Below are 14,915 nucleotides of genomic sequence, written 5' to 3' on the forward strand. Positions count from 1 at the left end.
ATACATTGACCATATTAGCATTTAGTAGGTAAAAAAAGAGATTAATTTTGTATATCTTGCTTTCGTTAATCAACATACATAAATTGACATGTATACCATCATATAAAACTACACGGCTCACGAGCTATATCTGCTTTCAACGATCCGTAAACGACTGCTAATTGGCTAACTATTTGACATCAAAAAATGAATACATATATTTCATTTATAAGTATGGATATTCCAGAAAATCGTTTCCACAATCTTGAACTAAAACTCCCAAGTGTGCCGTAAAAATCTTCAACTGAAAGGAAAACCTGTATGACGTAATTTAATAATACTTCACGAGCACCCTAGAGGAGACGATCAAGTTGACCTTGAAGTTCATGTATGGACGGCATATTTATGACGTTTTGTATCTCTTCCAGGGAATACTCGGTCCTTAGTAGGTTTTGTACTTGTACATGGGCTTCGACAATATTTGTCCTGTAAGAGAAGAAAAATAGTTCCAGATGTCATTAATAATAAACTAGTAGAGTTCCAGATGAACCAGCAGATAAAAGTTGGAAGAAAGGAAAAATCTCGTATGAATACATTCTACTCCATCAATATCTTACTTTATTGGTTTGAATAGTATAGTTCGTGTTGATGGATTCTGCAGGTAAAGCTTCATCTTTGCCATCACAGTTGGCAACTCTTGTTGAATAGAAGTCTTCACCTGCTCCAGAATGTATAACAGGAAATCAGCTCCAATAAACAAAACCTTATCACTTATGCAGACTATAATTATCAGTATTCCTCTTCTATTGTCCAAGCAAATTTGAAGATTATAGTCCTCAGACTTAGGCAGCTTCTCACGTTAACTGAAATCGTACCTTCTGCACAAGTTCAGCCACTTTATCTGGAGTAGCAAAAGCTTGATCCTTTATCGGTTTGGCCATAACTGACTCTAGCTTTTGATTCTGGCTGCCGGAGGATAATGCAACTTTTACAGCTGTGACCTACAAAAAACATATTAAAAACAATTTAGGCACGAGTGCATTTAATTCTAGATCTATAATCCATGAAGACAAAGTTTGGAATATGAATGTAAAACGAACTTGGTAATAAAAAGATCGTTTATGATGTCTTTCTTGAACTAAAAGAACATTCCAGATACGGAATTTAAGAAATGCAAGATTATGGAGATTCCACAAAAATATTCTTGTAGTCTTTAATTGTTCCAGGGCATAGCATGGAGATTTTTTTTTTTTTTTTTTTTCTGGGCCAATAATAACATGGAGAATTGAATCTTGTTCTATCAGATCTATTAGATTATTGACTCGTTAGTTAGATCTAACTCTACGGTATTAAGTTTTTCCTGGCTAAAAGCTTTGTGCAAAACTGCGATATAATTGAAAAACCCCAGCATATAAAAGAGAAAGAAGGAAGCAATAAACCTTGGTGACAAATGAAAGCATAGGATCAACAACTAGCTTAGTGACCGACATAATGAACTCCTCGCAAGTGGCCTTCAGGCTTTTTTCTAGTTCCTGCAATAAATTGAATTTTTAAAAGTGACCATTGGTTTAGTGTAAGATTTGAATTATGATTCAGTAATGGGACAATAAGCTATCCGTTGCATTGCATATGTTACAGCAATTAATACCATCACTACCTACAAAGGGAAGGAGATTAACATAAATAATTGACGTCCAAAAATTTAATGTCAACAAAAACTTAAGACATTAATATCATTAATTGAAAGGTTATTCACAAACCTTCTTGGCATCTATTTGACTTTCCAAAACCCTAGGAGATAAGGTCCTAACAAGTGAAGTAGATCTAGCCCAGTCGAATAGAGAGGCTTGACCTCTGAAAATGCGTCTTATATGATCCTGAAAATGGAGTTTCGGTGACAATAAGATTACCAGTCCAAAAAATTTAATAACAGCAAGCATGTCCAAATAGTGGACAAAAAGATTGAAGAATGATTGATGATATTTGACTATCTACCACTTGTCCAAATAGAAACAAGCATGTTACTAGTAACACTGTTATTGTGATGTAGTACATGTGCAGAAACAACAAAAGTATTACATATGCAACTAAACTAGAGCTTTAGCTTTGAAGCTACCAACCAGCAAGTGAGAGAAATCAAGCTCCTTGTGTGTCACTGAAAACTCAATATCAAAAGGTGCAATCTGGAAAAGATTAAACAGATAATTGTGAACGTGTACTAGAATTTTTATAGGATACCCACATAGGAAACAGAAAAATAGAAGAATGAGAACCTGCTCCCTTAAGATAAGAAGATGCTTTATGAGGAAAAGCTGCCCATCCATTGGTGATGATCTCTTCATAATTAGTTTGCTTGCTTTCTGCAGCACATAAAAGGAATCATCCAATCATAACCAGATGGCTATGTGCTACATTTATTGTTGGCATGTTAAAAATGTCTTAAAATATGGGTCAACACGCTAAAAGCAAGACCCCAGTTGTTTCACAGAAGAAGATAAAATTAAAGTAAGAGCAACCAAAATTTTTTTTTTCTTTTTTTTTTTTTTCAGCATTTATGCAAAATAGAAACTTCGTAACTGCATTTAAAGGTAGAAAATTCCATTTCAAAATACTCACTTGAATAGATATAGAGCACACTTCTACTGCTTCCTGAAAGCCATAGCAATAACCAAATGTTTTAACAAAATATGCAAAAATAAATAAGTAAACGATACATCTGGGTTACAAAATTAAAGGCAGTAGTAAGCTTACAAAATGACTCATTTACCTGCGCTAAACCTGTGAAAACCGTTGGCTCTAAACAACGATATAACTTTGAAAGACAAGATAGCGTTTTCTCTAGTGGTGGATACCATGATTTGAATACATCAGCATTTTCATCAGCCTACAATTTGTTTCACAGAGAAGGTGGGAGGAGAAAAAGGACAGATAAGTACATAATCAAAATGCATTGCTTTTACATGTGAAAAGTGTAATATTTCACTGAGAGGCATGTATTATTAAAGGATGGAAGATTTGAGGCACATTACTGGAGCTATTTCAGGTGTTTGCTCAGTATATTTTTCCAGCTTTGCAGGGTAATCCAAATCTTCATCCAAAGGCAGATAATTTGCTATCTAAGAAATTAGCAACAGAAAGGTATTAGAAGAAGAAGAGAAGAATAAATGAATTCAACAACCTTTCAAGCATGAAATCACCTCATCACGTATATGTGTTCTAGCTCGGAAAGTCAATCGCTCATGAACATCTTCAAGAATTCTCTGCAGTGTAGGACGTAAACCTGCTAAAGATTCACTCCGTCGACTTAGCTGTTCTCCCAGGACTTCAACTTTAAGAATATCAACCAGCTCACAAAGAGAATCAATGTTTGTCTCATGAATAAATTTTGGCCGCAATTTATCATACAAGTCCGTCGACCTGCAAAAGGTGACCATATACAGGATTAAATGAACTTAGTTTATTGATGTAGACGCAGTTGATTGGTTATAAAAGAAAATTCCTTTTGGAAGCCTAAGACAAAGCTGTAAGTGTCACAGTTTTCAAGAAGATTCTTTGGCATAAAAATTAAGTCAACTTGTAGCTTTACTTCTTGTTGGTCTAAAGTGAACATTAAAGTTTGTTAAGCTATTTTATTCTGTTTCATACCTTTCCTTAAGCTATTTCAATTATGTAGAAAAAGAAAGAAAAGGGGAATAAAAGAGTTGGTCCTATACTTACAGAGGATCTATCAATGGTGCCAAACTTGAAACATCTTCTGAAGAAGATGGGAAAAAATGATAAAAGAGTTGGTGCTCAAGCTGACAGACCTGCAATAGATCTTAATGTCAATTGAAACAGAAAGTAGCTGTCTTCCATGACCTCTATCCAGCTTTTAAAGGAAAATAATCTTTTATCCATCTAGAATTTCTAATTTCAGTACAAAATATACTTGAGCACAAAACTTAAGTTGAAGGCTTATAGCCATCAACAAATAAAGACCCAATTTCTTCGTAAAATCATACCTTAACTAAAGCATGCAAACTTTTATGTTCTCTTTAACAAGGATAAAAAAATAATAAAAATAAAATAAAATAAAAAAGAGAAAAACAACCTGCATTAATACACGTTAGTATTTTCAACATTACCTGCATCAGATATGCACACCCAGATCTAGTCAATGATGACAAGGATTCCTTCTTGGTGAATTCAGATATCCGTTGATGCACTATGCCTTTTACCTTGATAGCACACAAAAAGAAAATTGCAGTGACATAGGAACACAAAATATATATTTATATATGTATAAAATAAATATTATGAGCTTACCAAAGAAAGCCTCTGTTCACAATACAGTCTATGACATTCTGAAAGCAACTGCATATATTCTTTCCTTGATGATCTGCTTTCAATTTCCTCTAGCGCCGGCTTAAGCTGCAAAAAGCTTCAATCATTAAATGACTGGAGAGCTCAAATTGATGTGAGTAATCCTATACAACAAAATACCACTAAGAAAATTTGACCAGTTTCAATTGGCTTTCATCTTGTGACACACTCACTACTGTAATCATCCCTTCTACTAATATAATAGCATCGTGTTTCACCAAAAGGCATACTTTACCTCACTTGCTGCTGCCTTAAAACGGACATATATAACAGATGCCTCCACACCCTCAGAAAGAGATGCTTTGCTTCCACCACTGCTCCGGATCGCTGCTTGGACCTGATGAAAGAAACAATGAGCATATTTAGCAGCTAGCTAATATGTGTATACAGTGTGTTAATAAAGCATTAGTAAGTATTTAAACCCACGAAATTACTTCACCTGAGAGGAAGCACTTTTAAGAACAGAAAGTACATGAGAGCGAATCATCCCCAAGGCTCGAGACTATCAAAACATGTGATATAATATTAGTGGAAGTCAGAATAACTCCTACTTGAAAAAGAAACTCCAAGACAATAGTATTACCCAGATCAACTATTTTATAAAATTTTACCTGCAGTTGTCGAAACTTGAGCAAGTAAACACTAGATTCTGCATACTGTGGATTGCTTTCAACATACCTAATTGAGGCACATATGTTTCAGGTCAGGAAGTTCAAATCAAAATGAATACATCCAAATAGGATGCTATTAGCTCCAGAGTAATAACAAACTACAATGATTTTAACTGAGTGATGTTTGTGAAATACAATACAAGTCCAGAAAGAATAACTATAAACAATTTTCCACTTACGATATGCAGTCATCAAGGCGTTTAAGAAGTGGTAGGAAGTTCTCATTTACAACATTCATATTTGGGGAATAAAAATTGGTAGAAATCTGCATACAGTTGAACAAACATATGATTTATGCTCGAATTATAAGAACTTACTACTAAAAAAACAATAAAATAAAATAAAAAATAAAAAACTCTCTGTTAAAGAAAAAAGATAATAAGTTTCTCAGCAGGAAGCTTCAAATGACTTTGCTTTAGAATGTGTAAAACTCCCATTAGAAATGAAAATAAATTGTAAGGTTAAAGTCTTATCCAATCTTTCAGAGGTCCTAGCAAAAGATATCATTGACTGTAAAGAATAGGTATAATGGACAAGGTGAAGATTTAAGGTTTTCTTTTAAGTAAAAAAGAAAATAGGACACAATAACCTAAATATATAACATTCCAGAAAAACCGAAACTTCAGGTAAGATAGCTTTATTACATTCTCCAGTTCATCAAAGTAGTTGAGCTTACTGCGAAGTGCTTCTGCAAATTCAATCAACCTTTGCTTCTCAACTACCTGCAATGGAAATTGAAAGGACAACAAAATCAAATGCTTAAACTAAATGGTTACTATTCTAAGGTAAAGACAAGATCAAAGAAACTATAATACATGCTAAATATGTAAGGTACGATCTAAAGATCATATTTCAAAGCAGCAAAGCTGTAAGAAAATGCCTTTACATCTTTTTCCCTAAGAAAGCAAAACATAAGCATCTACAAAGTCTGATGCCCATGCCAATCCCTTTGAACACAGAAAGGACGCCACATTAAAGTTATTGACTTTAGAGACAACACAATTGAGATTAACATGAAGCTAATGCTTTGGCAAGAACATTAAAAAGGTAGAAATGAGAAAGAAATTCATACCAATCGATCACATGCATCATGTAGAGTTTTTGTCTTAGTAGCTACTGCCTGATGTTGCAGCTGTAGGTCATTAAATAAGTCTAGGGTCTCATCCACCTGCAACAAAGGTGCCCAACCATTTTCAAAACCGTAAAAGCAAGACTTGAACATAAACTCAGGCAACTTTAATGAACATAAACGTTCAAAAAATCACAAGATATACCTGAAGAAGTATGGCATCACATGTCTGTATCCGATCTGTCAATATGTTTACATACTGCCGATACTTCTCTTCTGTCTAGGGAGAGTTTAAAAAAAAAAAAAAAAAAAAAAAAAAAAAAAAAAAAAAAAAAGTGAGCAATGACTGCACATCTAAAGCTAACTTGTATCTAGGGGGAAAAAAAAAAGAATGGAATAAATGATATTGAAAGCATTCTAACCTCAGATTTCATGGCTGATTCTAGATCAGTAAACCATTTGTAGAACTGCATCAAACAGAAAAGTTAAAACGTTACAACAGGAAGTAGAAATCTAAGAAAACAAACAGAAATTCAATGTCCATCAACATAACCTAGTTCATCTATCCAGCTAATATATAAGAAAGGCTCTAAACAGCCAGACATACAATGCACTTGATATCCAATTACAGATTCCTGAAGCTTTACCTTGTTTTAGCTATAAGAAAAACATACATCAATAAGTAGAAGGTGATTGAATATATGAATCAGGGCCACACCTGATTTGTGTTGACTAGAACAGAATCGATAGTTCCAGAACCTTCAAAGCCCAAGGCGTTGCCCTTGGTCGAGACGGTCAACCCACTGCCCTGCCTAGAGATATGATCTTGGGCCTGCAATTCATACGTATTCAAAATGAAACGATGAATTGTTTAAATTATAAGCAATTATACATAAATAAATGACTATGCTGGAAACTGACCAATTTCTGAGGAAAAGGACGTTCGGCAACCGCATGAGATAAAGCCAAAATGGCTGCTTGTTGCTGCTCTGATAAAGGAGCGTTCTGCATAGCCAAATCAAATAGTTTCTATCAAAATACCAAAACTAACAGACACACAGAGCAGATGCAGATATCGAATCAAACGCGAGAGACATTGTGAATAGCTAACAAAATTCAACACTGAGAGACCCAGGGAGTTCACCAAAACTGGATTTGGTGTTAAAATTTGGCGCGCTTAGATCCGGTTAGGCACTGAGGGCCAGATCTGAGGAATTAGCTTCCTGAACGTCGTATGGAATATGGATTTTGACGAGAACAATTTAATGGAATTGAGATAAGACAGAAGGAGGAGAGAGTGTGAAAGAAAAACCTGTTCCCAGTTAGAAGCGAAGTTGTAGCTTTTCGAAACCGCATCTCCGGATTTAGGAGGGCCAGTGGCGGGGCTCGACTTGTTCGCCATTTTTTCGTTTGCTTTCATTAATTTCTCACACAAATCTGCATCTCTATTTCCTCATCCTCCTCTTGCAATTTCCATTCCTTCCCTTCTACTTCTCTTTAAACCATTCCAAACTCTCGGACACGACTTCTAAGTTTCAGCAATTTCAATTTTCAAACCTTAAAACGGTGCGTTCCCCGTTATGCTGTGGGAAATATAATATCATTCCTACCATGCTTGTGCCTGTTAATTTCTCTAGCAGTTGAATTTCTTTTTTTCTGTTTTTTTTCTTCTTTTGAGTGGCTCTGCTAATTAATTCTAGATATATTTATGAAAATTTCAATTGTTACTATAAAACATCTTATTCAAATGTAAATTCCTATTAAAAAAAAAAAAATAGCATCAAGATATTATTTTTTAAATTTTATTATCATTTTTTTTTTTAATCAATTCCTCGTTGACGTTAATAAAATACCCTTTTTTTTTTCTTTTTCTTTCTTTTTTTTTTTCAGAGAGACGTTAATAAAATACTTGGCCACCCAGCATATTTGGCTTCCAACGTTTTATTTTTAACCATATTGCACATAAGTATGCACAGTTTACTTGAATCCCCGTAAGTCTCTTAAATCACCAAAAACAAAATAAAATGAAATAAAAAAGACTCAAAAACGGAAACATTACTTGAATATTGTTCGCTCCTCTTTTCCATTACAAAAGACAAATGGAAACAAGCTCACAAAAAGGAAAAGAGGCAATTCCAAAAATTCAGATGGAAACAAAAAATTTACAAGGTTGTGATGAAATAATGAGTTGCAAAAGCCTCGGAATTTATCAGTCCTTGACATCTGTAACACCTTCAGCAGAAATTTGAAACCGAGCGTCAGCTTCAGCTAAACAAGGAGAACTTATTACCTTGCAAATGCGTTCTTCCCCTCTGCCCTTCCGGAGAGCAAGCCTGTAATAAGGGGGTATGAAATGAACCGTTTAGTATTAACGGTTTAATGGGGGACAAAAAAAATTACAACCAAAGTAACAACTATATAGTAGACACTACAAACCTTGTTGTTGAAGCATGAGCCATGATGTTTCCACCAATTGGCTTAATTTGAGGCCCAGCAAAGATTGCAGAACCATCAACTTGCGCAACAACTTGGTTTGTAATTACAACAGCCACGCCAAACTACATTGATCAAAGCATGAATAAGAGGCACCTTTATTACTATGATATATGTTAATGTTATACATCAAAATGTTAATATGCATGGAACCGTTATCATCAAAGTTGAGTTCTATGTCAGAATGGCTCCAGGTCTTACCAAACTAAATCATGAAATCTTAGCAAAACTAACCAACAAAGTCCTTAGTTGTTAGTTAGTAATCAAGACTATATGTGAAAAATCTTTACCTCATCTGCTAGCTTCTGAAGACTCCTGAGGAACTTCGCAAGATGCATTTGTCGAGCCGAAAGTTCTCCCCTCCCAGAAAAATCAGTTCTATAGAGAGCAGTAGCACTGTCTACTATCATGAGAGCAAACCTACAGAGACAAAGTTCATTAAACAGGTAGTCTAAAACTGAATTTTACAGACAACCTCGGTTGACAGATTCATTACGGGTCTTAACAGGACCAAGACAGTTAAACTATCGCACCTTGTTTCCACCATCATTGAAGCTGCTTCAAGCAGCAGTCTTGACTGATGGTCAGTGTTATAAGCTCTAGCATAGGCAACATTCTCCAAGACATCAGCACCATTCAATCCAAACCTGCAGCAACCAAGACCAGTATTATCATACCACATATATGCAGCAGCACATTCAAAATCAAATGAAGGAAGCCATATCACACCTGTCTGCTATCTGTAAGAGTCTCTGTGGTCTGAACGTGCCCTCGGCATCAATGTACATTGCTTTCCCCTCACCACCTCCTTGGTCTAATGGAAGCTGAAACATCAAAGTGCATTAACTTGTGCTATGAAAGCATGAAAGATCAACATTAAAGGTTAGGTAAGTTGTTTATTGAAACAAAACTTAATAGATGACTCTCCCTAACCGAAGAGCTGGAACTGAGCGGGACCTATTGAATTTACATCTTCCTTAACTAAGAGATCATAATATAGGAAAGGAAGGAACATATGACGATGCAGTTGGATTGCATTTTTCACTTTGCAAGTTAAGAACAACTAGACATATGCAACGAGAAAAGCAGGCCTAATGGGTAGTGAAACAAAAAAGAGAAACACCTACTTGGCAAGTGACACAGAGTGTATGACAGAGCTGAGTCTTTCCAGAGCGAAATTCACCATATATCTCGGTGATAGATCCCGTTTCTATTCCTCCTGCCAGAAAAGAGTCATGAAAATATTAGGCACCATACACACGATCAGTACTTTAAGCTAGGTAGAAAGTCCTACTTCTGCAATTCAATCGCAAAATCAGTAACTCCATGTTGACATTTTGAAACTTGGAAAATTAGTGAAACTCACCCTCCAAAACCTTGTCAAGTTCCCTTGATCCAGATGTTATTTGAATGATTTCAAGCCTCTGGGCGTGGAGTTGGCTTGCACTAGTGAAACCCAAAGGCACCAATTTGGAGGCTGTTAATAGAATGAAACAAGCCAAAATGGGTTCTTAATTGTAAACTGCTAATTATCGAAGCTCAAAAAGGCAAAATGATTGGAAGCAAAATGGGTAAATCGGAGTGAAAGACATACCTGCTTCGATGATCTTGTCTACTTTGGCTTCGCTGATTCCTTTGATTTGCAAAAGATCTTTCCTTGGAGAGTAAGCAACAGATTCAACTGTACAGAGACCCGAATCTCTCAGCTTCTTTACGTCAATTGCAGCGATACCTGACGCCTTGGGTTGAAGATTGACAACAAACAAATTACTAAGCCACACCATGATTAAGAAAAAACATGGGCAGAGGCCGAAAGTCCCAAGAAGTAAATAAAGATGATTGCTTTGATTTGTGGGATACGCAGATCATGGAAATATTCGATCAAGAAACTCATTTTACTTGGTTATGCTTAAGGTGTAACAAATCGAAATAGAAAAATCTAGAGCATGTAAAAATAGACAAGCTAAAGGTTAGATAACCCCTAGATTGAACGAACCCATTACCCATCTTTGAACGACATAGTACAATATCAAAATCTCTAGAAATTGTAAAACCCATCTACAAAAATACAATCTTGCGCTTGAATTCCACCCAAAAAAAGGGTAAACAGAGGAAAAAAAAAAAAAAAAAAAAAACAAAGAAAAAAAAAAGGTCTCTAAAATATTAAAGAATCAAAAAGACTTGCAAGCAAGTTGGAAAAGAACCCATTTGAGTGGACACTCGAATTACCCCTCAGAGAAACCCAGTTACAAATCCAATAAATATATCTGAAAATGTTCTTTTGGCACGTTTCCAAATTTCCAGGTTTACCTGAAGCTGTTCAACAGGGAAAGGGCCATGCTGGATCTCTTCATGTTCTTCTTGTTCTTGGACCATTTTCATGTTCCTCTGCTGCTCCATCCCCTGCTGATAATATACCAACCTCAAGATGTGCCTTGCCGGTCACCGCAAACACCTACAGAGATTAGGGAGAGCTATAAAACCAAACAGAAAAGTGGCAAGGTTGGAGGGAAAAGCATACTTTTCAAAAGCTTTTAATGGGCGCCAAAGTTCTTCATGGCGTCTTACAAGGGACGCTTTTCGTGGCTCTAATACGGACTGAAAAGGCCTGTCCATATCACAGGCCCAACTTATGATTTGACAACCTAATTTTATGGGCTGATTTTAGATGAGCCCGCTACTCATATGCATGCCTGGGTTCTGGTTTATCTTGAGCCTTGAAATGGCGCAATTTGAGTCCCTTTCCTTTGGCCCACATGCTTTTTTTTTACTTATGCCCACATTTCATGTGAATAAATTAAACTTAAAGCATAAATCGCCAAAAAAAATTTAAACATAAAGCATATTGACAAAATATACAATTTACAATCCTTTTACGAAAAATTTGAATATTAAAATTATATGCCTAAATTTAATTTGTTTTAAAATAAACAATTAACGAACGGAAAGGTCTGTCCATATGTATAGGCCCAAAATATGATTTACAGGCCCAACAATATGGGCTAAAATTGTTTGAGCCCACTACTCATGCTGGGTTCTGGTTTACTAGAGCCCAGAAATGCCCAGTTTGTGTTCTATTTCATTGGTCCTCATCTTTTTCGGTTTGTTAAACTTTTGCCCACATTTCAATTACCCAAACACATGTGGGCAACAGAGATGGCACTCAAATTGGGCCGTTACTGGGCTCAAGGTCCATGATGGTCGTGGGCTCTACTAATTTCAGCCCAAAATTTCCACAAAAACAAAACATATCGCCTAAAAGCAGACATTACCAAGAAGAGAGCATAAAAAATGTCGATAAAATATACAATTTATAATCATTTTACGAAAATTTTGAATATCAAAAGTATATGCTTAAATTTGATTTGTTTTTAGAATAAAAAATGAACGGAAATAAATGAAAATAAATTGATTATTATCATATGTCTTTAATTTAAAATTTTTCTATATTTTTATTACTAAGTTCGGCCAAGAAAAAGAATAATGAATGATCAATATCAATAACATGAAATTAATTTGTGCCCGTGTAAGTGGTTAACGTTTCCTATCAACCGCTAAAAGTTCATGTGGTCCAATACTTATCTAACTTTAATCAACGATACATCGAAGTCACGTATCATTATCTATGGGCACCCAGTTTATTCCATTTCATTTCTAAATGTATCCTAATCATCCTCATCACTGCCATTAATATTGGACTCCAAGTTAGTTGGCCTCTTTCTTAAAGTTCAGGATTTTGGGCAAAGTTAAGATTAAAAAAGTGTGCTCCCACAAATGATCTCCATCAGCAAATATATTTCAAACGGTGCTCAAAAAGTGATTGCGATGCTTAAAGAAAAGTGTTATATATCATAACTATGACTTTACACCTTCCAACACACACACACACACACATATATCATTTAACAAGGAAAAAAAACAAAACCCAAAAAAAAAAAAAAAAAAAAAAGAAACAAACAGAGAAAAGGATATGCCAGGTTAGCTATCGCAGAAAAAAGCTTTTAATCAACCTTGTAAAAGAGACCATATAAGGGATTATAATATATATATATATATATATATATGTATAGTTAATGGCTTCGGGGTTTTGGAACAGTAACAGTAATGAATACAATAAATTCTACACACATGCAGGACCAATATACTAAATATACTATTAATTTTGGTCACCTCATCCAATTAGGTATCAGCGACAAACTTGACCTCTTAATTTATGTTTATTATGATATATGTAGTAAGGCCTAAGTCCTTAATTAAAAATATTATTACTCTAATTTTTTTATAAAAAAATTAATATTATTTTAATTTATGTCTTCAAGTTTTTATTATATTTAGATTGAGAGAATAGCAAAAAACTGATTTAAATCGCTTGATTTAAATCGCTTGTTTGAATGATTAAAATAAAATAGAATAATAAGGAAAACGAAGAAAATGGAAGGAATTGATCTTTTCATTTCCTCCCAAGGTTGACAAGAAATGATGGAAAGCAAAAAGTTTTACACATTTTTCGAATTGAAGAGAGGAAACGAAAGAAAGGAAATATTTGATAAAAAAGGAAAGGTAAAGAAATAAAAAAAAAATATTTATTTATAATTATTGTCTGAATGATTAATAAATAAAAAAGAAAGAAAATGATGTGAAATGTATTAAATATTTTCATACATAAACAATAAGAGTAATTTTGAAATATTAAAAGTTTTTTTCCTTTCCAAATTTATTATCAATTTTGGGAGGGAAACATATTTGATTTGAATAAAAGAATTAAATCCTTCATTTTCCTTCCCTTTCCTTTCCTTTCCATCTCATTTTAACCATCCAAATAAAATATTTAAATTATTTCATTCCCATTCCCTTCTATTCTATTAATCAAAATATAATGAGGTTGATTCTATTTACACTGTACAAATTGATACCCACACAACAATTTTAATATTATTTTCGTATTAAAAAAATACCATAAATAAAATGTCAAAATGCCCTTTAAGCATTTAAACAAATTAAAAATCAAATATTACATACACTACCTCCTGTATTTTACACTTTAGGAGAGCAAACTATGAAGAGGAAAAAATAGAAAATTAAATTCATCCAACATTAATAAGATCTAAAAGTAAAAACTTGATGATACCAGACCTACTCCATGGTTTTATTAGAACTAAAGTACATATATATATATATATATATATATTTTAGGCCGACACATGATTTTTGGAATTTATCCACCGATACAATATCAAGGTTTTATCAAATATAGTTACTTTCAAAAAGTAAACGAAAATGAAGAACCAAGTACAACCGTGAATACTCATTTAAAGAATATTAAAAGCACTCGTATATTATATTTAAAGAATATTAAAAGCACTCTCATATCTATCTCTTATTATAGATTTTAAATATTAAAATAGAAAAGATTATTGTAAAATGATAAATAATAATAATAATAATAAAAAATAAAAAATGAAAAGATGAAAAGCATAATTATCATTTATCAAATGGCGATCTGCATAGACTGGCCAAAAGCAAACATAATTATCATTTATTAAGTGGCGATCTCCATCATCTAGCTATTGAAAACACCTTATTTTTGTTTCAAAAATTTAAAGATTTGACAAAAAAAATCAAAACACCACATGCCAGCTGCATTATAGATTGTTAAGGTGTTATAGAAAAAGCACTACAGAGTAATCCCAAAGAACTCAAAAAAATTAATGGTCCTACTTAGCTATATATATCTCAAAAAATTAATGGTCCTTATTTGGCTATCTATATCTTAAAGACCAAAATATAAAGGTTACTTAGCTTTCTATATCTTAATGGCCACATGCAGCTGCATCATAGATTACTAAGATGTTATGTAAAAAGGCGCTACAAAGTACTGTCAAAGAATTAATGGTCTTTTTAGCCATCTATATCTTAATGACCAAATATTCAAGGTTAATATGTGTGAAAATCATTATTAATTAATCATTGGATATTGGGTAATTAGGAAATTACATGCTTAATAACTATTGATGTATAAATCTGGACATCTGAAATATTCGAAAGAATAAAACACGTGAACAATCTTGAGGCTCTGGTATGGTACCGATCAAAAATTCTCTGATACTTCAATAAGCAATGTATATTTAAAGTATTCTAATGCTCAGTGTCAACTTAAAAAAGCGTACTTTGTTCCAATGGTGAAATAAGCTTATGTAGAATGCCTTTGAGCTTTTTGAATCCTATTAAGACTTAGATTCCTAATCTTAAAATAAATTAGATCACAAAATTGTTTTAAGATTGGTATTTGAACAATAGAAGAATATCCTTATGCTAGTTGTATTCTTATTTTTTATGGCTAT

The 14,915-nt window shown here is 33.8% G+C and overlaps 2 protein-coding genes across 2 annotated transcripts; both read right to left on the bottom strand.

Annotated features, from left to right (window-relative positions):
• Positions 1–20: 20 nt before the first annotated feature.
• LOC107423825 (conserved oligomeric Golgi complex subunit 3) lies at positions 21–7,741 on the bottom strand. The gene is made up of 25 exons (XM_016033462.4): positions 7,394–7,741; positions 7,003–7,086; positions 6,800–6,913; positions 6,504–6,548; positions 6,287–6,361; positions 6,085–6,180; positions 5,657–5,734; positions 5,192–5,277; positions 4,953–5,019; positions 4,781–4,843; positions 4,577–4,678; positions 4,285–4,389; positions 4,104–4,196; positions 3,697–3,785; positions 3,177–3,396; positions 3,009–3,095; positions 2,747–2,863; positions 2,596–2,628; positions 2,253–2,339; positions 2,100–2,162; positions 1,740–1,856; positions 1,419–1,511; positions 855–980; positions 597–697; positions 21–465 (listed from the first exon to the last, which is right to left on the bottom strand). Exons 1-25 carry the CDS (start codon positions 7,499–7,501, stop codon positions 333–335), a joined length of 2,382 nt encoding a protein of 793 aa, XP_015888948.3. The 5' UTR covers positions 7,502–7,741; the 3' UTR covers positions 21–332.
• A 365-nt stretch (positions 7,742–8,106) lies between these two features.
• Positions 8,107–11,093, bottom strand: LOC107423821 (DNA repair protein RAD51 homolog). Its single transcript, XM_016033457.4, has 9 exons — positions 10,885–11,093; positions 10,169–10,313; positions 9,941–10,051; positions 9,702–9,793; positions 9,304–9,398; positions 9,108–9,221; positions 8,865–8,994; positions 8,518–8,639; positions 8,107–8,414 (listed from the first exon to the last, which is right to left on the bottom strand). Exons 1-9 carry the CDS (start codon positions 10,972–10,974, stop codon positions 8,291–8,293), a joined length of 1,023 nt encoding a protein of 340 aa, XP_015888943.1. The 5' UTR covers positions 10,975–11,093; the 3' UTR covers positions 8,107–8,290.
• Between the last annotated feature and the right edge of the window lie 3,822 nt (positions 11,094–14,915).

Source organism: Ziziphus jujuba, chromosome 7 (assembly GCF_031755915.1).
Source record: "Ziziphus jujuba cultivar Dongzao chromosome 7, ASM3175591v1".
Taxonomy (NCBI): Eukaryota; Viridiplantae; Streptophyta; class Magnoliopsida; order Rosales; family Rhamnaceae; genus Ziziphus; species Ziziphus jujuba.

What these genes read in the sequence shown, in the direction of transcription:
- LOC107423825 (XM_016033462.4), bottom strand. Translation starts at nt 7,501, where the DNA reads ATGAAAGCAAACGAAAAAATGGCGAACAAGTCGAGCCCCGCCACTGGC. An exon ending in GTCCTTTTCCTCAGAAATTG is followed by an intron (nt 6,914 to 7,002) that starts GTCAGTTTCCAG and finishes TATGAATTGCAG; the next exon opens with GCCCAAGATCATATCTCTAG. An exon ending in CGCCTTGATGACTGCATATC is followed by an intron (nt 5,020 to 5,191) that starts GTAAGTGGAAAA and finishes TGCCTCAATTAG; the next exon opens with GTATGTTGAAAGCAATCCAC.
- LOC107423821 (XM_016033457.4), bottom strand. Translation starts at nt 10,974, where the DNA reads ATGGAGCAGCAGAGGAACATGAAAATGGTCCAAGAACAAGAAGAACAT. An exon ending in CTCTTACAGATAGCAGACAG is followed by an intron (nt 9,222 to 9,303) that starts GTGTGATATGGC and finishes TGGTTGCTGCAG; the next exon opens with GTTTGGATTGAATGGTGCTG. An exon ending in TCAATGATGGTGGAAACAAG is followed by an intron (nt 8,995 to 9,107) that starts GTGCGATAGTTT and finishes TTGTCTCTGTAG; the next exon opens with GTTTGCTCTCATGATAGTAG.